General features: G+C 34.9%; 1 protein-coding gene across 1 annotated transcript in view; it reads left to right on the plus strand.

The window, feature by feature from the left end:
• The window catches only part of LOC115442429 (protein sprint), a gene marked incomplete at its 3' end in the record, with an annotated part of 260,741 nt that overhangs the window by 226,441 nt on the left and 7,695 nt on the right, over positions 1-26,605 (plus strand). The window contains 11 exon segments of the mRNA XM_037437367.1: positions 12,582-12,912; positions 21,886-22,086; positions 22,500-22,684; positions 22,941-23,170; positions 23,246-23,472; positions 23,558-23,944; positions 24,127-24,684; positions 24,854-25,049; positions 25,173-25,564; positions 25,762-25,900; positions 26,255-26,407. Of these exon segments, the coding sequence (XP_037293264.1) occupies positions 12,582-12,912; positions 21,886-22,086; positions 22,500-22,684; positions 22,941-23,170; positions 23,246-23,472; positions 23,558-23,944; positions 24,127-24,684; positions 24,854-25,049; positions 25,173-25,564; positions 25,762-25,900; positions 26,255-26,407 (2,999 nt within the window).

Consider the following 26,605-nt stretch of genomic DNA (forward strand, 5'->3'; position numbering starts at 1 on the left):
ATAATGTGCATGTATTGATTTTGTACATTTCCTCCTACAGTACCTACACATAATTTTAATTTGCAACTGATTCTATTATATAATTTAATACGGAATATTTTGGTAGTTTAAAATTATCAAAAAGGCCTGAAATTTATTTTTTTATGAAATTATTCATAAATCTGCTTATTCCCGTCCGTAACTCGTACGCCTTAAAGTTTGGAATGGATTCTCAAGGCCGTTTGTTCAGGGGCGTGCCTTAAACGCATGCGAGCCGCATGTAAACGGTAGAAGCTAAAACAACGGTTAACAAAATTGTCTCGTACATTTATTCTAGTATTTCTATAAATATTTAAGACCATTAGTAAATAGAAACAAGGTCCACATTTACACCAGCCGCAAATGGAAACGATAACATTCCGGTCGCGAGGAAAGTTATTTGTCGAGATCAAAAGTTGAGTTTCGTAATTAACTTCTTCAGGAGGCAAACACTTCCAAAATGAAGATTGAAGTTCGCCCTCGTGAATAAACAAGGAACAAACCGAGGCCAGATCCGACGGAACATTTATATTCACTAAATTAATGTAAACACGGCGATTTAAACGAATCTCTCATTATATATTAACCAAAGTGGGGATGTTCCCATTTTGCTTTCTTTGATCGACCCTCGCCGTTCTAATCTTGGGGATTAAGAGCTCTGACGATGTCTCACTTTTGCATAATTATTCGCTTTATCAGATGGGAAAAATTAATTTGTGCTTACGTGACTTCTTGTTTTATGGCGAGGTGGCGAATTCTAATGAACTCATTATTTTTTTACAGTTATTCCATTATTAATCATTGTTTAGGGATAACTCAAAGTAAATTCATTGTATGCAGATAATTATTTAGTTTCACGCATTATGCGTTTCAGATGAAACTAACAGTTCTCTTTAAGACTGCCTAATGAAAGGAAATAATCATAACTCAGGTACAATCTTTTATTGTTAGTGTTCATAATAATTGTTACAATTATTTCATAATATTTACCATAATATTGTTTTGCAAAAAACATACGCGAGGCATGTTTCCGAATCTTATTAGAAATTATTTTAAAGTAACTCTTGAGTCTTGATCGAATTATGCCATCATTAAAGTTATTTTTTCAACATAATATGTATTGCAGTATTGAATTCAAGCGACCCAATCTAAGAAAGTGTATGAATCTCTTAAACAACTACTCCTTCCAGTCACTTGAACGTTCACTGACGTCTCAAACTACTTGTACCAGGTGAAGTTTTCCGAAAGGTAGTTGAAAGTACCTATGTGTTGTGTTGGGGTTCAGAGAGAAACCCAACACAACACATATGTACTTATATGCATCAATGCGGTTTGCAATTTTTTATAATGATAATTAGATTTACATAAATTACGAAAGGGAAGACAAGAAACGGGTTATATGGACACTTCACCACTTACAACCAATATTTAACAGCCAATAGTTGCATTTTAAAATGGCACGATATTGGTACAAGTAAAGCGCGTATGACATGAAATCTTGTTTGTTTGTAATTATTTACTTTCACTGTAAATTCAATAGATGCCGATATGTATCATAACCGTCATTATAAATACGCAACGTTTCCTGTAGAAAGTGGTCGTTTTCCTATCGTTAGTGCGAAGAAAACTTGCACGGTATCGTACATCGCTGCTCATGTATGGCATTATGACAAAAGAAGTACCGTGGGAATTTTCAATGTAAATACAGTTAGTCAAAAAAGTAGATGAAAAAATTCAAAATTTAAAATCGCCTTTAAACTATTGTGTCCTTATTAAAAATCGTTTTTTATTTACTAAAATGAACTTTCAAGGCTTTACTTTATTTTAGATAAATAAAAAAAAGTTTGAACTCAATGTGTAGAAGCGCGTTGAAGTTTTAAGTTTGTTCAAGTTCTTTCGTGACTGACTGTACATAGCTAGTGTATTTATTAGTATTTTTCAATATTTTATACCAGGTGTTGTATGTGGATCCTCTCGCTTGAAAGACCTCTTCCCAAATAATACCCCCAAGTTATTTTCTAAGATGAAGCATATAACTTATGGCTTGCCCATGTGCTAAACATTATCTACTAGTTATGAGATCAGTAACATAGTAAGAAGTTAAATTTACCAATCATACATATTTATATCCGATTTCAAAAGAAAGAGAAGGGTTTCAATTCGACGTGTACTCTATTTTATTATTATCCTTTCTTTGTTTGCTATAGTCTCTACGCTCAGTATTTCTATTTTGTTACATTAAAAGTCTGATAAATAAGGTACTTTTAATTCTAAAACTATTTGATTTGATTTATAACAGCTAAAGAGCATTTGGTGTCAACGCCTGCAAAATTAATGGCGTGCAGTGCTTCGCGGTGCACAGCCAGTCACTTAGTTTGTTACGAACACTATAAATTACACGTTTTCTTTACCATTTTGCCCAGCAACTCCAATTTCTTAATTTCAGAATCTCTGTACGTAATTATAAAGTTACATTTTATTTGCACAGATAAGGTAGTGGAGAGAGAAAGTACTTTTTCAAAAATCTTGTATAATTTCCAATGCAAATATGGAACATACTATTTTATAACACCATGCCAAATTCGATTAAGTGTTTCAACAGTGTTTAGTGTCAAGTATTCAAACATTATATTATATATTTGCAAATACCCAAAAAATATTGTTAAAAAGTGTCTGTTGATATTGAAACTACCCAGTTTTTTGTCTGTGCAAAGCTATCGGCTCGCCATAAACTAAATATTTGCAAAATAATAGCTCCTTCGTTTGGAAACTTTACATTCATTAAGCAGATAAGTAAAGTATCATTATTAAACGCTTTGAAATGTTGACTGGCGTAAATAATCGCAGAAACACGGCCAATACGATACTAAAGATATGAATTAAATTTATACTTCCGTGGATTATTCAGATTTCACTACCATTCGTGCATAAGCTCAAGATTTATCCCCGAAAGGATAGGCAGGGGCGTAACTAGTCAACACGCGGTTCGCTGATGTTATTTTCGTTCCATGGAGTGACAGGGGATAAGCCTGGCGCTATATCGACCACAAATTCCAAACCCCGGCAGCGAACGTGTAATTTTTGGAAACAAAAATTTCGCACAAATGTATAGTATCGAATCCAGATCCTTACAGTTACATAGCGATTATTTATAGTGTGTATAATATACATTATTTTATTAGTAAGCTCGATAACTAAAATATAGTATTACTAGCTTTTGCTCGCAGCTTCGCCCGCGTAAAAGAGTTTTCCGGGATACATATCTTCCGACTTACTTGATATCTATGACCAAATTACACAAAATCTTTATAAATTGTAGCTTATGTGTTATTCTAATGTATAACCAAGACTACTGTAAAGTTTCATTCAAATCCGTTCAATAGTTTTTTCGTGAAAGAGGAACAAACATACATACATAGATCTTCACAAACTTTCGCATTTAAATTATTAGTAGGATTCCAATATCCATTGCCGTAGATACACTTCTGTTTCATACTCTTGAACCGACCCACAGACCCTTCTTTGCCAATGACACTTCCTTATTCACCATTTGATAAGGCTCTAAATGAGGGTTCAGTTGTAAGTTGAAAGGTAAGTGTTATCTTCGCCGACTTTATCACGAAGGAACTCGGGTCATTCCGGGCCACCGAGCACCGCCGGTAATAGGGTTAAAATCGGCTTTTGTTTCGGCTCCAACGGATGGAATTTACAGATATCCTACGTATCCTGACCCTTCAGTATACTATCTATTGGGTAGGGGTTTTTGATTTCATCAGTCCTTTTCGGTTTCGGATTTACGATTTTGATTAATCAGTTTTTACAGGATTGCTTGATACATCAGTTTATACTAGGCGACAAGCTCATGTTTGCGAGCTCTATAGAATTTTATGCCAAACAGAATTTTGCAAAGCAAATGCTGACACGATTCAAATGTAACATTAAACAATAAGTCAACACTAAGGATATCTATTAGTTTATGTCATCTATAAATTCTACAAAAAATAGACTTAAAAAGCACATTATTACGAGTGTCAAATTTCTAGTCATAGTAGTAAAATTAGCCACTCCAACTAAACGTGAGGAAATATAATTTGTGAAACCGTCAGTCGGGAAAATAAAATTTATTAAACGCAAGGTGAAGGTAGAGCGGCGATGACTAAGAGCTTAGATGCAGTTATAATTGTATTAGTGCAGACGGCGACACCCCGAGCACTTTAAGCCGTAACTTGTTTAATATACGTTCAGAAACCCAATGGTAAAATCAGCGAAGTACTCGAATAGTGTTTATTGAAGCGATTACGTTTTCACTTGAATGTTGTTCAGAATCATGGTTAAATTCAATTAATTTACGCACTGAATGAGTTGGTATAAACTATATTTTATGCAACAGGAATTAGCCTTCCAGTTTAATTGTGTTGAAAGTAGTTGTTAATTATAGATACCTTTGCCGTACTTACAATTTTCTTTACACATAATGCCTATGTCATTAAATGACATTTCAATACACATACTGACTACATTTGTAGGGTCGATTTTTTATGGAATAAAAAGTAGTCAGATATAGTGAATGGTTTAAGTTGTTCAGTCATTAACACGTGCCGCATTCACTTTTACACTATACAGATATTATACGGAACATGCAACCTACAAATAGGTTTTAATTGCATTTAAACTCGCGTAATAATAGTGACAGAAAGCAAGTCCATTGAATACAGATCCTATAATTACCGATCAATTATCGCGTTCAGGAATATCTGGCGTAGTGTCGCAAATCGTTTGCTCTTCTCCGAGTGTCCGTCACCAAGTGGCTTCCTCGACCGCAGTCAATGCCCCTACTATTATTTTCCGATATGGACTTAGAAAAAGACTCTTAACTAAACCTTTTATTTATTTATTTATTTATTCATAGACACAACAATTTAATTATTACATCAGCTCACGGCGGTCACTGCACCGGACCTGTATCACAGTAGACCAAAAACAAAATGATAGAATATTAATAATTAAAAACATATTTCATAACATGATAATACATTATTTTTTACTTAGGTATACGGTGTTGTCAATCATTCATTCTGAGTGTTTCTGCTGGTTTTTAGTTTTGTGTTCATATTGCCTTAATAGGCGAAGTAAGTACTTAGTCAGAGCTAAAATAATTATATTTTTTAAATGTGTGTATAAAAATCGCGTGCATTTCGTTACCACATATCCTATCTAAGTTCCCACTAAACGGTAGTTTCACGGTAACTGCAGTTTGTAACGTCCTTTCATCAAACCATAATGAAATAATTTGAAACGGAATATTATAATGGAAAACCTTAAACATAATTTTTTCCACGTTTTCTATTCCATATTTTGAACAAAAAATGACTAGGTACAGTCAAAGACAAAAATGTGTGATTTTATTTGTGGCTTGGGAGTGGGAATTTATTATCTAGCAAATATTTTTATTAAAATAATATATTGTTTAAATAGGAGGTCCCTATACTGGTATGTCTAAACTTCTTAGCATAATAAATAAGTTATTGAGTATTGAGTACCAACCTTTGAGAATGTACTTCATGGGTCGGTTTCAAGTGGTCTCAATGTCATGCCGAGTGTCAATTACTCGATATTTACTATTTGTTCCCGACAATCTTTACCTTTAAACATCTAACATTGATAAATAGGTTTTAGATTACTGTCTATATTTGATTTGGTATTTATTGTTTGCGTTCGATTTTCAAATACTGTCATACATATTATAAAGATACGATACCTATATAAATTGTATGTAAAGCAGTTTGTTTATTTGTCCATACAACGATCATGATGTTATACACAAGGCAAAATATAATTCAATTACTTTAGCTTGCAAATGCAATTTTGCAAATCCACTCACAAGTTTTGCGCTATTCGGCTTTTTCCCGCTAGCCATTTTCATCGTTCGAATACCTTACAATTGTCGAAAATTACGCGGATATAGAAAACCACCCACCAAAGGAATTCTTTAGAAAAGTGAATTGAAATCGAATTCCAACGGTTAAACGTGCCTGTTCACAGTGCGATTGCATTCGGCGCGAGGCGGTCCTTTGTGACAGATGCAACGCCATTCATACGCCGAGCCAGGCCGAATCTAGAAGAGGCTATTGAGGGCCATGCCCTATAATATCTAGTGGTCGAATAAAACTACTTTTTGGATTTAATCGCTGTTTTTTGTATTTTTAATTTTTCTTTTTGAGGTTTCGAAGATTGTCGCCTTCGTGGTTACGGAGAGACGGTGTTTCTTGTTCCAAAAAAAAAAATTTACAATGTCACCTATATGTCACAATTATACAATTAAAAAAATGCTCATGAAGGTGCGATCTATGCGGAGCTCTATGTGTCTTGAGGTCTTGCAGTCGTTCTTTTGCTTTCGTTTCAAGCAAGCCTGGCCAAACAAGCCTGGGATCCTGTCATACATTTAATTGGAATTGTAGTTTTATTTTAATGTTTAATATGCGCGTTAACATACCGAATCAGTATGTATAGTGGTCCTTAAAGCTACTGCCAATTGTAGGCGAAAAAATTGGTACAATATAAATAATTAATTTTGGCTTCTGATCAATCAATTTTGTCAAGTTTATTGACATGCAAATTTTTTACTTATGTAAAAATGATATTTGAGTAATGATATTATATGAGAAATTATTATGACATAATTTATGTATCCAACAGAATATCCTGGCTACGTCCCTGCAAGCCACTGAACACTATCGCGACCACGGCCAATGCTGAAGTGCCACAATAAAACGTGCCCCTTGCACCTTGATCCGAGCGTTTATGTCGTCGCTTTTTCACTTGTACCTTTGAAGTCGTTCGCGTACTGATTGATTTGTGACACAATCTGTAACCCTTCGGTTGAGTTTGTTTAATTTTTTTATAGAATTGACTTGAACGTGCTAGTAAATGTTATTTATCTGAATATTTAAGTAAATATGCACTTTTTGTCTTTACGTTAAAACATATTTTAGTTGTAGCTTTTTTGCTTGCTCATAGTCGTTAAGAATTCTCTAGAGATTATCATGTTGGGTTACTGTATGTTATCTTGACAATCACTTACTATGTGTGGATTGTTATCTTGTTTGCCTTCGCAGACAATAAAGTGCCGAGGCATACCTAGGTCTTCTCAAAAAGTTCTCGCTATGCTAGAGATAAGCAGTTTTTAATCTCCACTTAAGGTAACTAGTCATCATAAATAATATCCAATTTTTTACTACAACGTTTTATATTTATTAAAAATTCAATGTAGAAATTATACAAAATATACCGTAATTAAAATTAATTTTCCAATTTCTGAAACCCGAGTTACGCAACCACAGCTCAAGTCACGGAAAACAAGTAACATTTCAACGTTACACAGAAAATTGACATAATATTAAATTAAACTGGCCAGTGTAGTTTTCGGTACATTGAGTTGCTTTGTAACAGAGCGCCTGCGGTCCTCGGGCGGTCACAAAATTAAGAAAAACAAAGCCGACCATTAGGGCTGCTGCCGGTCTATGATAAACAATGCAACAAAACCCTACGGCGATAGGGTTGATACTTTTTAATTATTTACAAAAGAGTAGGGGTTAAGTAAATGTTTTATATTGTGATTTTTTTCTAAATATTCATTAGATGATTCTGTTCTATGCTGATTTATGAGTTTATTGCGCATATTGGGAATAAATTTGTAATCAGTCTAAAATGTATACAAATAATCTATTTTACGCTGATGCGGGTATCGAGGTCTTTAATATCTTTGTCCGCCACGCTATGAAGGTCGTCAATTTAATTATTGCTATTAATCTAATTAAGTCGTAATTTTCATAGTAGATAATTCCATAATATCCAAGGTCATACCATAGACAGCTCAAAGTTAAGCGGAGTCACTTTAATTTAATAAATAACACTTTCAAAGATTAATACGAATATTATTCATTGTGTATTATTTTTGTAGCTTGGTGACAGCCATTATTCAACGGATAATTTCATGGAATTATACTAAATTTAATTTTTTGTAGTCTTCATGTTTCATACCTAGCGTGTGTATTTTTATACTTATGTATATACTAAATAACTTTTATTCATTGTAATAATTTACTGAGACATACTATAGCATTGGCGAAGGGTCCATATAATTCGATTCCTGCCGGCTTTCTTTTATGTAGAACTTATTTAGAATCTAATTATCATTAGAACGATTTGTAAACCGCATTTATACATATTAATACCTATATGTTGTGACAACTTCCCTTTCGAATATTTCACCTTTCGCCACTGGAATGTGGCTATCATCTTACTCCTATCGATTTTATCTAAGTATCTAATCCGTTCCAATTACTTAATAATTACTTTCAAAATGGCGATCCTGACAACCCTACAGCGGATGAAAAATATTTGCGTGCAGTGCGTGCAAGGCATTCGCAATTAATCTCGCGTTTCCGACCTGTGCTTTGGTGATAATACGAGCTTTTTTCCATCAAACGACATAAATGATATATATTTTCCAAAAAATACCGTAAATGGTGAGTTAATTGAAAACGGATACTTTTGATTCAAAGCTTTTAGTGTCGAATTCGCGAACGAAAAGTAACCAAAAAAATACTCTTCAATGTACACTTATTTTATTTTGTATTGGTTACGCTTTTAGGTAACTCTTTTCAATTTATATATAATACTGTTATCTAACTTATTTTACTCGTTATTGGCCTGTCATTTAGATCTAAAATTAATGTCAAACATGTTGCTCGAACATTTAATATTACGTAATCTATTAACAACGCAATGTTCTTTTTGACTTGAGTACCGTTTTTCTTTTGCCATGTTTTTATAAATGTAATTTCTTTACCTCGAAATATATTTAACTCAAAACCCATTTTAAATTACATAACACGGTAATTAATTTCGTACTTTTGCCCCGCGACACGACACAGGGTTCCAATTTCGCGTGACCTTTTCAGCTTGCGCAAACTGCAAGGTCCGGTTAATTGCGTTATGATTAACGAGTTACGTAACACGTGACACCGCATTAAAATTAATTAATGCTCGTCATCGGCGCTCGTGTCGCGGAGTTTTGCGTTCAAATGTCGTGTTATTAATGGGAGCCCTTCAGCCGTCGCGTCAGCCCTGCGTAATGACCGCGGCATGTGATACTGATTTGTTGCAAACAAGCTTGCGAGCCGATACGTGCACGTATTTGGGTTTACACAATTTGTTCAGTATTTTTTGTGGCTGACTATACGTGAGTGAATAGTTTTGTGATTAATATTGTGACGTAGATATAGCATGACTACAAAAAAAATAATTGGAAATGCCATTTTTGTTATTACATTATTGAAATTAGTTTCAAATAGTACTGCAACTGGAGAGGCTTTTTATTTTCCTAGTCAGGTTATAATTAATGTACATTATTTTTATTATTTTTCAAACTAATGTTACATTAATAAAAAGATAAATATAAATTATTATTTTAATAATAAGCCCGGAGTCTGGAATTTGTGCCCGATATGGCGATAGGCTCGCCCCCATCACGTCATGGGACGGAGCATGCTTGGCGAAAAGTGGGTGCCCTAGTTGCGCCTCTGCATACCCCTTCGGGGATAAAATGCGTGATGTTATGTATGTTATGTATGTATTTTAATAACAATATAATATAATCAACTACAAACTTCAAAAGGAACTTTATGGCTGATCATATCTCGAAGCGCTACTAAAACGGGCCCGCTACTGTTTTTCTTTGAGGCTTCCGTCCCCATCGTAGTCACACAATTACAATGATCTTTTTTTATGTAAACAATATTTACATATCCTTTGTTACACAATAACTTGCATAAAAATAAATAAGAGGGCATATTATTAGCTTCGATTCACGTAGTAGAAGGAGTCTACTCAAAAACGATCGAGGTATTTATCTAAACATTACGCGGTTGATAGTACGTTTACTGAGTAATTTATATACACCGTGATTGTATGGTCGGTTTGGAAACGAAATTTTTAAATTTTGTATCAATAATAGAGTTAAAAAAAACAATGTAATATTTTTTTTTTTTTTTATAAACATTAAAATTAATCTTTAGGAATAATAAATGAGACCTCGTGGTAATGTAACTAAATATCACGTACTACTACGATCACTACGATCGGTGCCATTCATATATGTATAATCATATATAACTATGAATTAATTATCGCGTGACGTTACTATTATTATCAAACTTGAACGAGTGAAAAACACTCTCAAAAACTATTTTTTTTTTAATTTATAACAGTAATTTAATTCACTATTTTTTGTGTCGTACAAATTGTTAACGACATTTTGGTTCCAAATCGACTGCCAAATCACGGTGTAAGCGTAGATATCTAAAATATGTATTGTATCGTTACTTTTAAACGCACTTTAGCGAGGTGATCTCGACATTTACTGCTACTTACCAACTGTCCCCATTCAACTGCACATTACCGCAACCATTACGTGTAATGCGTAATCGAAACTGCGACATCACGGCCATACATCTTACCCTTGATACGCCATATTACGTGTCTCCGTAATCGTCGTATCACTGTTTATTTGAATATTCATACCTTGTTTTATTTTATATTAGTATATATTTGTAATATCAGCCTTATATTACACACTAACCTAATGGGCATCCTCTATTACTTAGAGTATTTAGACTTTAGTCCATCACACTGGCCTAGTGTGAGTTGTCATACTATACCTACCCTCGAAATGTGTATTAATAACGCCTCACGATATTTTCTTTAAAGATTTAAAGCAAGCGAAAATTTACAACGACTTACACATTTAACTTCTAAAAGTTAGAGTTTTCTATAAATTTTAAAATTATGCTCAAAATATATAAACGATTTTTGAAACAAAACACCACGTCAAATAAATTAAATACAATATAATTCAGATCACGCAACAAATCTTAGTTTAAATCCTTTCGTTTTTGATAAAATAAACCCTGTTATCTGTTTAAAACTAAAACTTTTTTGAATTCTGTTCAAATATTTATATTTTTTTGAAGTAGAAGTTGTTAACCTATTTTTTTCTCGGACGTCGTAACGTCTTCCTGTATAGAAAAAGGAAGGCGGCATGCGTAAACGAATCTAAAAGCTAAGTTATTACATCTCAAATTAAAATGAAATTTCAACACTTAAGAACTTACTTCTAATTGCCTACGAAAACTTTGATATTGACTCTCTTGAATTCCATCATTCTGTTCATAATTGGTTCTTGCTCCAAAGCTACACATATTTTGATCCGAAAAAAAAAATGTACTTATTGCATTTATAATTTATTCAATGTTTCTAAATCTACACTTTATTGTATTATGTTTAATGGAAACGGAAATGGTAATGCTTTATGGACGTCAACGAATCAATTTGAAATCGCAATATATTTTGTATTAGATGCGCTTTATTAAGTAAGATAATGTGATCACATTTCTTATCCGAAATTCTCTCACGGTGGCTTTAGTTTCAATCAAACTTGATTGAAGAGCTTAAGTCGAAAAATTCTCGTAAAAATACGACTTTAGCATATCCCCCGAGTAAAGCCAGGAAAATGATGATCCAGAAATTCTACGATAAACATTGCTGTAAAAGTGAAGGTTGCTTGATGAACAGTATTCATACTTAATTTTGCAGACGCCATACAAAACCATCAGTCAACCCTTCACGTACAATTAACATGATAGTGATTACGTTGCATAGGTCCGCTCGTCACTAAATTGAGTGTCACCCACATGTCACCGGCAGACAGTGTTGTTACATTTTTAACGTCAAACACACGAGACGGGTTAAATTGTGTATGAACACGAACAGGAAGCTCCGATGGCTTTAACACATAATAGATGCGGCTACTGCGTCGCTGCGGTATTATAATGGGTTTTAAAATTGATTTTGTTACGGTAGTGGCCGGTTACTTCACATTTAACCCTCAACCAACCCAATTATCACTAACCCACGATTAAATAACACATATTTTTTATGAAAAAAAATCATGCGAGTACAACACATAATAAAATATTTTATTGGTAAAGCGCACTCGAGTTTATGGCAGCGTATTTGCACGCTCAAGGAAATACACGTACAAAAATCGTCTACAGCCAGAGCGGGTGAGTAATTGGCGAAAACGTCCAACGCACTTGCGCTGCGTACGCGAAGTCGCGCTGTGTGGAGATTTTTAATTAATACCCACGTGCTGCCACCGGCGCGTATAAATCTTAGTTAATGTCCCTTTAGTCTGCCGGTGTCCACTGCCTACTGCCTGGTACCCCACAGTGTTGTATGTGAATCGATTACGCACGCCAAACGCTGTTTCGTCTCTCTTGGCGAGCAAACGTGAAAGCGATTTATTAAATCAAGCTGTAATATAGACTTAATTATACCCGAGCACAATCGATACTTTCAGTTACAGCTTACAGCCTGAATAGGATGATTTATGTATGTTTTAGCAATGACTACACAAATCTGATGTCGCACACCGATGAAAAATGTCAATACATGATCTACATAGATCAAGTTGCTTATGTATGTATTTATCCTTGTTCCAGAAATGCGACGTTCCTAGAGCCACATCTTCAGGGCATAAGAAGACGGGACAGTCGAAGCTCAGAATCGGATCACGATGAACGCTCAACGGAGGATGACGAGCGCTCGCTTCTTCGTAGCTCTCCGCGGACAAGATTACCCCCTCCACCCCCTCCGCCGCCGGACGATGAACCCCCTCCGCTAAAGCCAAGAGAATTCTTCGAAAGACTACAGAGTCAAGCGATGAGGGAAGCCCAGGAGAGGAAACAAAGACCCAGAGACCTGCCGATCAAAGAACCGAATCTATTTAGGCCGGTCGATGCGGACGGCAGCTTGGGAGACAGTCTCAGTCAGGTGAGTTGTTTATTGATGTAAAAAGTTCACGAACCAAACACAGTGTTTAATGAACTGGTACAATTTGGTTTTCAATTCGCAATGTTTGATCAAACGTGTTTATCGATTTGTCTGAAACATTTTAAAATACGTTGGAAATATATGGTTTTATAGCAAAATTGTATGTAATAAAACTTTGTTTGTTCGGTATATGCGACATCGTTGGAGCCAAAAATGCACGCATCCTTTTATTGAGATTCCATTACCATGTGAATACGGCAGAAGTAACGTTACATGAAAGCAATATTTTCCAATTCACGATACGAAATTAAATTTCTGGCGACGTCAATGGGCGCTTTACTGGATGGCGGAAATGTATCTTTGATATACATATTTGACTTAAAGAGATATTGTGCCACCGCTGAAAGTTATCGAAATATAATTTGCTTCCGCTTTAGAAATATTTTCTTTTGTATAGTTTTTATTTTCTAATACTATGAAAATACTAATACCATTACCATATACCATTTTACTTGTGTTTTCGATCAATTCTTTATTTTTCTAATATCACCAAATGCTTTATAAATCTATGTTACTTACTATATCTGATGGCATAAACAGATCAAAATTTGTTATCCAAACTAACATCTCGAACGATTCCCGAGAGAGCCTGCAATTTATTCAATATTTTCCAATAAAACTTTCAGTTTGATCATGTTATAGTTTTGTTTGGTTGAAAACGAAGAATGCACTTGTAAATTGAATTGTCCGTAGTCTAGCGATGGATACAATCATAAAACTGTGCGGAGATGAAATCAAATTGCAACTGTGATTTTCAAAGCTATTTCATTTCAAAGTCTGGTGAAGTATTGGAATGTAGAATTCCGATCCATAAATATATATTAGAATTATAGAAAGCAATTTGTGTTTATGTACGTTTTCTATCCTTACTTAGGATTAAATCTAGCATCATTTTATTGGAATATTTTTATTTCTTCTTACTTTCGTTCCATCGCAAATATTCTCTTTAAGCTTCAAGCAAATAAAACTTTTCTAATCAACTTTAATACCATCGCGTCTAAAATATATCGTCATTACTAGTGAACCCTTATTTACTAAGTCATACCCACAAATTAACTGTAGCGTGAAAATATTTACACGCTAAAACGGAATGCGGCACCGACTCCGACGTAAGAGCACTCCAGATGTAATACTTCAGTGCACTGGTGTCGCTTTGTACTTGAAAACCCGAACCCTTTCCACGATTGTCGCCTTCCCCACTAAAATACGAGAATTGTTACGGTTGTTTCGATGTTTTTTACACAGCTTTTATCGCCTCGTACAGTTCCTCGATACCTTTTATGACTAGGGTATGGTCCGGCTTTAATATTTAATATGTACTGGTCAAATGAGAATTGTAAATTGTCTTCGTGTTGAGGGCGTGTAGTGTATTTGTAATTTATGACTACCATCGTAAACTGTGATTAGGGATGTTTTTGTTGTATGTAACAAACTGTTATATAGTAACGTTACGATTTGTAACTCAATTATTTAAGTTGCCCTTGATAAAATTATCAAATTTCGTCAATTTGCGATCGTGTTGTGTTCTTCACTTTTTAATAACACAATACAGATAAGACTAATGCAAAACTCTATTCCAGACGAGTATATTATTTCTTCAGGTTTCCCTCAAAACCCTCAAAATTCTTACATATTATTTTTATGACGTTATTAATATCACCATTGAGCTGGCCGCAACTGCGCCAAATGTAAAGGGTGGAAGGGAAAGCATAATATTCATTACACCACACTCACTCGCCCATCCGGTTCGACGATTAACCCCCGAATTAGGGCCCGGGATGAAGTTAACTACCTTTTGCCCACACTAAATGACATGTGCGGCCGACTTTGAATTTTAGATGTGACCTAACACCACCTATTTTCAATTTTCGTTGTTAGTAATTATGTTAAAAGGGTTATTTTCATTTTGAATGATTTGAATGTCGTTTCGGTTGAAAGAGTTTATAAATTACGTCGCGATAAGTCGTGTGATGAATTATAAAATTTAATTAAAAACGGTGTTATTATAATTGTTTTACAAATGAATTAACCTTTTTGGACACATAGACATTAGACACTAAATCAAGTTCTTTAAAAAATACAACATACCTAATTCCCGCCTATTCCTCTATTAAAAAAAATAACACTAAACAGGAAATAAGTTTTAAAAATTGGAAACATTTTTGAAATTCTAAATGCATTTTTTCAGCTCGTCCAACAAGGCCTACCGTTCCTCCGCTTTACAGCAAATTCCGCACTTCACGTCAACCAGGAAGTTAGACTTTTACGGGATAATTACTGCCATTGTCAACATGGAACGATTATCGAGCACCCCCATCTCCCCTCCGCGCCGTTTCCGCCCTCCGCACTCGTCTGGGTGCAATTTAATCGTTGCAGATGAAAAAAAATCACCCATCCCTAGTTTAATTTGCATGGCTGTGCCGATTTGTAACAATAGCGTGGTTTGTTACGTCTCGATTATTACTGTTGGATTCTTTATATCAATGAGTTAAGGTTTCAATTTGCTTGTATACCTGGGGGTATAGAAAAAATTATTAATTGTAACATTTTTACAAACCTATGTCTTGAACAATTGTATATGGCAGAATATAACCCGTATAATTATAGTCTATATGCACCTTCTATTAACTAACACGGTTCGATTAAAGATCAACATTTTGCTCATTCTTAAAATATCTTATAATTTATCTACACTAATAAATAAAGCTGAAGAGTTTTTTGTTTGTTTGAACGCGCTAATCTCGGGAATTACTAAATCGATTATGAATGATGTTTTTTTACTAATAGGAATTTACACAAATTTTGGGTACTATGGACTACTTTTTGTCCCGAGAAAATAACATGCTGTACTTTTATCCTAGTAAAACGCTTTCACGCAAACCGATCTACGAGCAAAAGGTAGCATATTTTATATGGTCCATATATTAACTCATTGGTTGCTAATATAGTATAATTACTACAATAATAAAAATATCTTAATATAAAGCAAATAAAATGACTAGCAATAAACGCTCAATAAGCCTTCTAAAGTGGCTTATTATAGAGCCAATATAGGGTAACACCTAACCGCATAATCAGATAAACACCGCTTCCCACGGTACTCGGTAGTCAAGTATTTTGTTATATAAAATTGATTATGCCTCATTTATTTTACAGACAAATTATTATATATATATGAGATTTTAATAGCATTGTCTAGATTTAAAAATGAATTGTATAATAGATAATGAATTGGAGAATTGAATAATAAAAGCAATGTAAAGATTGCATGTCTAAGTACCCACTTTTATATTTTGGGATTTTTATACCCTCAATAAAATAATTAACGATTCAATCTAAAAGTAACAATCAATCACGAAATTATTTCGAAATATCCTTTATTTCTTATTTATTCACAAATATGACAACACTTTATCTTCCCAATTAATTAAATAAACAATCGGAAAAATGCCCACCGCGATGGTAACGCTTGACTCGACCCGACTTATTGATTTTAACCACCCCTGGTGAGTCATCTGCTGCACTACCCACCCTCCTGCATCCGTACCGTAAAACTATAGATCCATGGCATGCGAAGATTTTCCTGCCCCTGATAGTTGTCGCTGTGTGAAGCGAAGTGAATTAAAAGACTATGGTTTGCATTATAAATAAATTACAGTGGAGTTACTATCGTTTAATTTTTTTGTGATTTACTAAAATATTTGGATATTAAATATATAGGAATTATAAACAATTGATAGCCAGTACCCACATGCTGATGGCATTTACTTCTTATTATGATATATTTTAAAAATAATTTTGTTGTTCTTACACTTACAATAATGTTTTGACAGAATTTTAAAAAATATAACTTACTGCGAAACTACTCTGCCTACCATAATATCTGTGTCTGGAAGTTAACTAAAACGAATTTGCAAACTATTGTCAGGTTATTTTGTTTCAAGCAATTAGCTACAGACGCAATGGAAGTAAAACTTTAAAAGTGTACGCTCTATTTAAATTTGAATAAAACCAAAGTTTGTGAAGTTATTAACATCCCATCTTACACCTATTTTTTGCATCAATATTACTCTGGTTAAATTCGTTCAATTTATGCTTGTTAAAAGTTTTTGAACACGAAAAGACTCTTGTAAAGTTATAAACTTTGCCCGGCATTACGTATTGCTCAAGACGACCGGCTGGGCAAAGCGTGGAAAAGTTCAAGGAATTTATAATTTTTGAAAGAATTTTTATTAATGCATTTGGTACTTGTAATGAAAACATTTAATTTAATCATAAGACGACTTACATTCCATTACACGGTAAATATAATGTTAAAAAACTACTCATTCTGTCTGCTTTAGACAATAACATATATAAAGGAGAGCACGATAATGATACTAAAAATACTTAGCAATATGTTATTACAACAAGAAAAATCTTTCCCTTACCAATACCACCAATGCATCATAAAACTCGATGAATCATTAAAATACACTCACAACAAATCGATCCTGCATCACTCTAACCACCATAACTTTTTACGTAATTAGACGTTCCCTCGGACACAGGTGCAGGACTTAGCTTGCAGAAACAACGCTTCCATTTGCGACGTCAGAACACGTGCCACCACTTCGCACTTAGTTCCAAAGTCGCGTAAAAGTGAACTGTTATGCGACACTAAGAGCTGAGTGCTGTATATTTTCATGAGTTTCTGTATCTGAGCGCAGCTGCGTCTAAGAGATTGGGATGAGAGTTCAAAAGCGGTTTGATAATGGCCTATGTCAGGAGACTTTACCCATGTGTTGTGTCTTCACACCTGATTAAATATTTAATTTTGCGTGTGCGGGATCTTTAGTCTAGACTTCGCTTAGAATAAGCAATTAACTAGTTTTCTCTTAAATCTTATCTATATTATTATTGGGTAAGTACTGAATTTTTTGATGAGGCCAATTTGTCTTTATTCTCGTTTAACGCTTCCGAAGTTGTGAGTTGAAGATCGATCCATCACTCTTTAGCACGCGCGTTGAGTTGCGCTTCAACGAGTTCAAAGCATTGTTAGCTTCAGATCCTTATTATTTTAATATATACTTGTTTTAAAGAGGCTGCAGTTCGTTTTCTAACATGCAATAAAATTTAGTTTATGTTTAACTAATTTTTCCTTCACTATGACTTTAGGAGAATATTTTGAATATTATTTCTATAATTACTTATATCAAACAAAAGTTAAACACAGTCGACACCCATCAAATATGAAATTGCTTCTGACGAAACTTCGCTTTACACGTAGCTATAATAATAACGTCCAATCTAACTTCAGATGGAGTGCTCTGCTATTGTAACCAACACGCCAAAGAAAACTAATTGCAATCCAACTTTCCGCATAAATCCTAAGCGTACGTGTTTGAGGTTATGTTGGCTCTGGCTATGGGCCTTTGTGCACCGAAAATTTAACACCTTAGCCGTCGACGCGCCTTTGTCGCGTATGATTCATGACAGTTATTATTGTTGCCGATCGAATTAATTTCGCGAGACTGTCGCGTTTCGGCTTATAATAGTCGTGGTTGAAAAGCAAATTGCCGAGCATTCAATTTCACGTTGCTTTCGGACAATAAACGCTTACCTTTAGATGCATTTGTCTGTTTTAATTCGTGGGTAATCAATTATGGTTCAGACAGATAAATTGGTGCGTAAAGAATGTCATTATGCAAATTTTACATTTTACGCATAGTGCAACGTTTGATGAAATTTAAAGTATGTATTAAAATGGAGTGATATTTATTAATGCCTTTTTTTAAAAAAAAGGGTTAGCTGATAAAAGATTCTATTAGTTCTAAGATGAGTTTATATAAATATAAAGTAAATGAAGAAATATTATTTTTTGAATCGCTATTTTATAAAGATATACACTGAAATTAGAATTCATTATATCAGTATAATTCACAACTTCATACCAATTCAACCAACAGACTAATCCTGATATCTTGTTAGTTTTGGCTGTTCGTGTTAAAAGCCATGACAGACTTTTAGCTCCAGACTTAGACCCATTATTTGCGGATTTGTCATGAAATCGAAACCGTAACTTTCGCTTTCAGCTACTTTGCTACAAAGACCGCTGTCAACGCTGCCGAGGACTAAATGCAAAATATAAAGCGCAAATCTGTCGATAAAACGTAATTTATAGTTAAATCGTCTAATCCACAAGCTTCCAGTGTACAAATTGCGAGCGACAATACATGCGGTTTGAACACACTGCCAATTTGTTTGCAAAACACAATATTAATTTATGAGCCAGCGCGGGCTTGCAATGTGCACCCATATTAATTTATTTGAGCCCGCGCCGTTAGCTTTTACACCGTTTTGATTTCTCACTCTTGTTTTATATTATGTTAGAGAAATCTATGAAGACCACTGACTCACTTTCTAGTAATCTTGTGATATGATTTCCTAACAAATTACGGTTACTGAGATCTTATTAGATACCTAAACGAGTTTTAATGACTTGTGAAGTGTGATAAATGTTTTAGGTTACGTATGAGTAATGAATGGGCCCGCGTTACGTTTTTTATTTGATTTATTTTTATTAATCGTAATCTAGTACTGGAATTATTATAGAAAATTTGTTAGGAAGGGGTTGTGCGCTATTTTATAGAACTGATGTATATTTTGAACTGAATATTGCTGTTGAAAACTATGTTAATAGCAGATAGTTGTAGGTTAATAAATAGGCTGTTCATTTTCTTAATATAAGTAAATTATTATGCGTGTCCATTGAAATTGTACCTCTCTTGCAACAATCTTGCTCTTACTCATTTTTGAACGCAGGAATGCGTCGAAAACATTGACATAAATTTACAGGAATAATTTCAAATTACCATTCGCAAAACACATTAACTCGGCGTACGGATTTTGCCTCAATTAGTGGACAAATGCGTTGAACAATATAAACGCAGCGGCATGCACCACGAAATACACCACATTTTACGAACATAATTTAAACATATTAAAGGCCACCGCTGTACCGTCCCTTTGTATCCCATACATATTTTGCAATTCCCGGCTCGCGACGAAAGGAAAATGTTTGACCGCCAGCTATTTCAAATTCATAAAAACATCAGCGGAAAATTGAAGCATATTTCTTGAACTTATGCGATCTTATCTTGGGGCGGTGACCGCCTGCCGTATATAAATTTAACATATAAATAACGAAATATAAGCAACTGAAACGAGAATGGACGAGCGTGTATGAAATTGGACGCCTTTGTGGAAAGTGGAAAGCTCTGGCGAACCAAACCTTTTGCTGGGAATCGGGTAATAATAATATTTCCGAGTTTGTGAACAAAGAGTTCCCATTCCGTTTGAAGTGAAGATCGCCGTAAACGTTTGTCTCTGAATGTGATATCCTGTGATATTATGTTTACGTAACTTATATGCCTTATAACTACTAAATTACGTTTAATTAAACTGTAACGATGACAGATATTTTAAAAGGAATACTTTAATTAACACTTTAACATTTGACTGTTATTATGTAATTGAGTTAATTTATTCAGTCATTACATTATTGTAATGTGTATTTCATGAATTGTTATCAAAGCTTTAAGATTTTAACGTCCCGGTGTATATATCAAAAACATACGTATCAGCGACAAATCACAATCACCGCCATTTTGAAAAAAATGCAGGTAAACCAAATTAAGTTCACAATTCATAAAAGAGCTAAAACTCTTTCACCTAATAACAAATTTAATTTTAATGTACTGTAGCGAAGGCTGGCCGCAGAGTATTGAGCCCCTAAGCCTCACCGTACCTGGCGTAAAGGGACTCACTAATATTTAGCTATTATGATGGCATGAAAGCCGCCCAATTAGGGAGCCGTTTTCACTTTGTAATACGTTGCTTTTGGCAAGGTAAATGTGAAATACACGACGGGTATCCTTTATGTAGGTGATAGTAATTAAAATACGTTTTGCTATGTGCTTTGAAATGCACATTTTGGAGGATTAATTAATTTTGTAGGAAACTCTGCGATTAATGAATTATGCGAAATTACATTCCATTTCTTAATGTGTAGATATAGATGTTGATTTTAGAAACATAACTAAAGGCAACGTTTTCAGGTCTTCTTTGATAATGTGATTGTTGACAAGCAATAGTAATCGCTTAACATCAGATTTTTCTTAAAGAAGGTGTACAGATGTTTAAAAGAACTGTAATAAACTGTAGGACGACATTTTTTTTGTAAAATATTGTAGAAATAAATAAAAATAAACGTGGACAGAAAGTGAAATTTCAAAAATAAAAACTGCTATAAAGAAACCGTGCTAAGCGCTAAATTCACGAGTTAAACATACATACACTTTACTCCGCGGTTTAACTTTAACACAGACGAATCCGCAAAACTTTAAAACAGTTGATCCACAAAATAGTTTTACAACTGAATTCTGTTTTAAAATGAAACTTAGCTCTCTTGGAAACTTAAAACGTTGACGTTTGCTTTACTCATTTTAATTTCTAGTATCATGGTACATTTCGCATTTAAAGAATTAATTAAGGAATAATAATGTCAAATATAAATAAATAAACTCTAATGGCTCCTTATTCTTCAGGTCAATAATAAATTAATAGACACTAACACCACTCTAATGCGTGGTCGGTAGCCGGAACAAAACATTTTTAAAAGCATGTTACGGATTTAGTTCAGTTTTTACAATCAGCAACTTACTTCACGCCAAACTCCTCTCTAATCTTAAGAAAGTAGTGATACAAAAACCCAAAAAATATTTTGTCCTTTCGAATTGGTTCCAAGATCTCCCGAGTGACGTGCTATAAACGCTATTAGTAGCTCATGAAATTTATACGGCCTTCTATAAATTATTATTCAACAAATTTACCATAAATTCAATTAAATGATGCAAAATAATATAATTTCAGAGTCGGGAAAGTCTGTCTTCTGACGGCGAAGGCGCCCGCGGCGATTGCTCATCCGTCGGCTCTTCGGGCACGTGTTCCGAAGAACAGCCGCCATGCGACATCGGTATCCTGGAGAGATTGATCAGAACGCATCCCGTGTGGTTCCTACCGGGAATACAGAGGGCGGGGGCGTTCCACTTACTCCAAGGGAAGGAGGAAGCAGTAGGTGTCTAATTATTGTTTTTGTTTGGCGATAAAAAGGGGCCGTGCATCCAACTTTAGTACTAAAAATAAAATAATATATTTTCTTTTCCTGTACTAAATAAATTGTCAAGAGGTTATAACGTTCTGGTAATTGGTGGCCAGTAGGCATTTTCTTTGACCGCACGAGATGCACCGTAAATCAAGCTAGGTACCTGATGTTATTGCTTTGTGCATATATTCTTGAGTGCCTTATAAAGTATTTTTACCAAAATTATGAATTGTAAAACAAAAATTTGTTGAAATCATATCTAAAATAAACTTCGAAAAAAATTGTATTTTAACTATAACAAGTTATCATATTAAATTAAGATGATTTTCATTCAATTTGCTATTTGTGTGCAGAAGTAAATGGCATCCGTTGTTGTTTCTAGAACTTCGTAGTCCGACAGTCGAGCCAACCCGACACGATGGCCATTAGCGTCCGCCTTCCACCTGAGAAAGGGCCCTACATCGAGCATTACCTCATCCAGGCGTCGGACGGTCGCATCGGCCTGGAGTCTTCACACAATCGCTTCGACAATATACCTGAACTTATCGCGCATTACTCACAATGCTGGTAAATATCAAACTTCTTTAACCTATGGATTCAAGGGCTAGTAGTTTATTGATTTTGAATGCACTAAAATGTCATTACGTGGCAAATATCTGATTCAGCAAGTTCGTTAAATGTTTTGGCAACCAAGTTTAGATTATGTTTTTAATATGTGGAAATGAGTTTAAAAATATTAAATTTATAGACAAGCTCATGATTTGCCATTAAAAATTTCCATGCTCATTTGCTTCCGTTTCTAACTAAAAAAACTGGATTCCAGCGATGAATTACCAGTGCAGCTACAATTACCTCGTGCTCTTCGTGAAGCCAAGAGTCGTCATCAACTCAGCTCGTTGGCGCTTCTTGGCCAAGAGTTCTGGGGATACCCGATGGCAAACCCGAAAAACAATCCGCAGAATCTGCTTTCTCCATGTCAGTTGGCCAATGAAGTGGCGCCAATGGCTATGACGCCCTCTGACACTGGATCTAGTCTCAGCAGTTTCAATGCCAGTGAGTAATTTTACTTTTTCAACATATAAGTGCATACTAAGTTTGAGAATATCCTAAATAATAGTAATATTATAGGTACAAGAACAAGCTCTCGTGAACATATCTTAAACTCAGAGAAAGATCAAAACGTAGTGCTTAAGATGTCGCCGATAGACACATCTGGTTCCCCACCGAGTCAAAGTCAGAACCTAAGCACTTTCAAAGGCAGAACGGCACCTTCACCACCGCCGAAGCCGACAACCACTTTTGTACGAGCGCCGCGGCCGACCCCACCAAATACTCTCAACCTTATATCTAGTACAGTAAGTGCATTTTACTATTAACGCTACAGCTTGTTGGTGTTGTATCATTATACTTAATGTTAATGGACGCTTAACCTGTTTCCAGGCTCATATAACACAACCTCACACATTTCCGACAGCAAACACACAACACTCTCCCACCCAGATGAATAGTGTGAAAACCACTCCGCCTCCACCACCCCCGCGATGGGCTAAACCGCCTTTTTCGAAATCATCCTTATCTCCCAAATCCGAACCTTTCATTCCCATTAACAAGGCCGCACAGAATGGAAACATAACAGTCACTACAACGGTTACATTCTGTGTTAATAACACTCAAATTCACAACCATCAGCTCAATGAGAGCATACATAATGACAGGCTGCAACTAACGCTTGCATCTAATAATACCAATAACAGCAGTAATACAGAATCTATAATCAATGTTATGGAAACGGCGAAAACAATTGCTGAGTGTAATGAAGATGCTCAGGTGAGAATTGTGAGTAATTATGCATGGAGTGTGTGTGTTGGTAGTATGTGCCTACTTGCATGCGTACAGGTGTATATGGCTAAACTGCTAGTATAATGTTTGTTTCTAACTTAGAATACGTTATTACTTATTAGAACAGAGACGAGTATTTACTGACTGTAACTATTCCTGTTCCCGTATAGAATATGATGCACCGTATGTCACCTGAAGGAGAGTGCATCAATGCAATGACCACTAGCTTGCACGGAAGCTTCAAAAGACAAGCAAATGAACCAAACACTGCTGAAAATGGATCACCGACAGAGCCACAATCTCAGACGAACACCTCAGACTCCGTCGATCCCATCGCCAATAATAGTTTAACTAAATCAATGAGCAGTTTCGCTCCTAACCAACTTGTTTCTCCCAATGGAACAAACTCTGTTACGAGCGGAATATTTTCACCGACAAGTCAGATAAACTCTCCTGTTTCGAACGATACGATATCATCTAAAAGCGGTGTCTTTTCTCCACTAAGTCAAACGAACAAAAGTGAAATTTTTTCACCTATATCTAGAAGTTCCCCAGTATCGGGCAAAAATATTTTCTCTCCTACTTCCAATCAGTCTATCGTGTCTCCAGTGATGGGAAAGGATAGAGAAAAAGTTTTGTCTCCCAGTACGAACACAGCGAGTACAACGCCGTCTGGTAGATCGAGGAGGAGTAAGCACTCCCTACGAAAGGAGTCCAAACATTATCAGGTAGGAGAGTAGTCCTGCAAACGCAATGAATCATGTATTTTGTATAGTAACTACTAACCGCATGTGATTTTGCAATATGTAAATTGTTCATTAATATACACATAGTTTACTTGAGTTGGTTAATTGTTGTGAAAGCATTATGATATGTAATTTTATTGTATCCTTTCAGGAATCAGATATCCTTGAATCTCCGGGCGTGTATTACAGAAGTTCTTTGATGGACAAAGTATCCGATTATGAAGATATCTGGGGGCCAGAAAGTAATAATTGCACTACATTCAAGCCTTTAAAGCCAGAAAATGAAAACATTATTACTAATGGTCTTATGAAAAGCAAGAGACCTGATCTTTTACCAGATACACTGCGTGAGTGTATTTTTTTTTATCATCCCAAAGTAGACCAAATTATTACTGCATACTAACATTTGTATATTTTTTAAATTTCTAATACATAATTCTTAGTTTACTGATAATTTTTTCAATTAACAGCAAAATTGAATGCTGCAAAAAGTACACAGTCAATATTAGAAAAGGAAAACATACACATAATCAACTCAAACGAAAGTATCCATGAAAAGAAGAATATATCTGAGGGATCGTTGAAAAAGAGTTTCAAAGGTTCTCACGAAGTTATTGCAACAACGAATAGCAAGGGAGATGTTATAGCCAAAAGGCCTGATAAACTTAACATACCAATGAACATGAATAAAAAACTGACTGAAGAAATAGAAGCTGCATTCAGATGTAGAGAAAACTATAATACTGAGAGCATGGAAACTGTGAAGATAGAGGATGATATCAAAGATCCTATACTAGATGATTCTGACAAAGATAACACTGGCAGCCCTTTCTACGCAGATCCAGTAGATGCTTTGAAAGAAGTAAGTTACGTGTTTCATACTGTTTAAAAATAACATTGTTATGTGCAACATTAAATTAACAAGTTCATAGTTTTGCTAAGCCTAGTCGCTAACTATAATATAAATTTAAAAAAAACAGTGATATTGACGATAGATTTATTGATTGAGAAAAGTTCAGTGTCTTTTACGATTGTTTATCTATTTCACTCTACTTTCAGGCTGCCCTTCTGCCTCCAGTACAGCGTCGAAAACTACTGAGAGTCGGAGTAAATCTCTCTCAGCGCTACTCCGAGCCGCCTACTCAAAATCATCCTTATTACCCTCTACGTGACATGCACAGCATCGAGGAACTTTCTCGTAAGAATGAACTCTTCATTGAATAATATATTAATTTATTAGTGCTGTTAATTAAATGATTATATGTAATAAACTCAGCTGTTTGCATATTATTAAAAGTAAGAGTTGTAAATGTGATAAACACAGATATGGTGATTATTTCTGTTCATATCAAAACATCTTCATAATAAAATACACCATCTTATTGGGTTTTGCTGGCTGGCTACATTTTTATTAAAAGTACAAATTTATTTTGAAACCTCAAAAATAATAGATTTAGAATTGAGAATTATCATTCCCGACACTTCACTATTTCCTCATAATCAGGAACATCAGAATCTAATTTACCTTTATTTTAAACTTGTCCGTTCACAGCATCATCGCCAAACACGTCGTCATCAGTTGACAACCTGGTGTCTCTGCGGAACAAGCCGAAGATGAAGCCAGTACAGCCGCCGCGCGTCGCCAATAAGCCACCCTCAGGCAAGAACGACCCTTGGACCGTTGATTCCAGTTGGGAGTTTATAAGTCAGTGCCTCGTCTAATGATGTAGACAATGTAGAGCTTCTCGCACTCCCAATGCACGATGAAAATATATGCTTTAAATTACGCGTACACAATGCACTGAAGTAGTATTAACACTACGTTATTGAGTTTTTTTTTGCACTGACAAAATCATTTCTTTTCAAGTCTTATTTCGATCTATTTTTTTTTTTTGTATATTCT

Source organism: Manduca sexta, chromosome 11 (genome assembly GCF_014839805.1).
Source record: "Manduca sexta isolate Smith_Timp_Sample1 chromosome 11, JHU_Msex_v1.0, whole genome shotgun sequence".
In the NCBI taxonomy this organism is placed as follows: Eukaryota; Metazoa; Arthropoda; class Insecta; order Lepidoptera; family Sphingidae; genus Manduca; species Manduca sexta.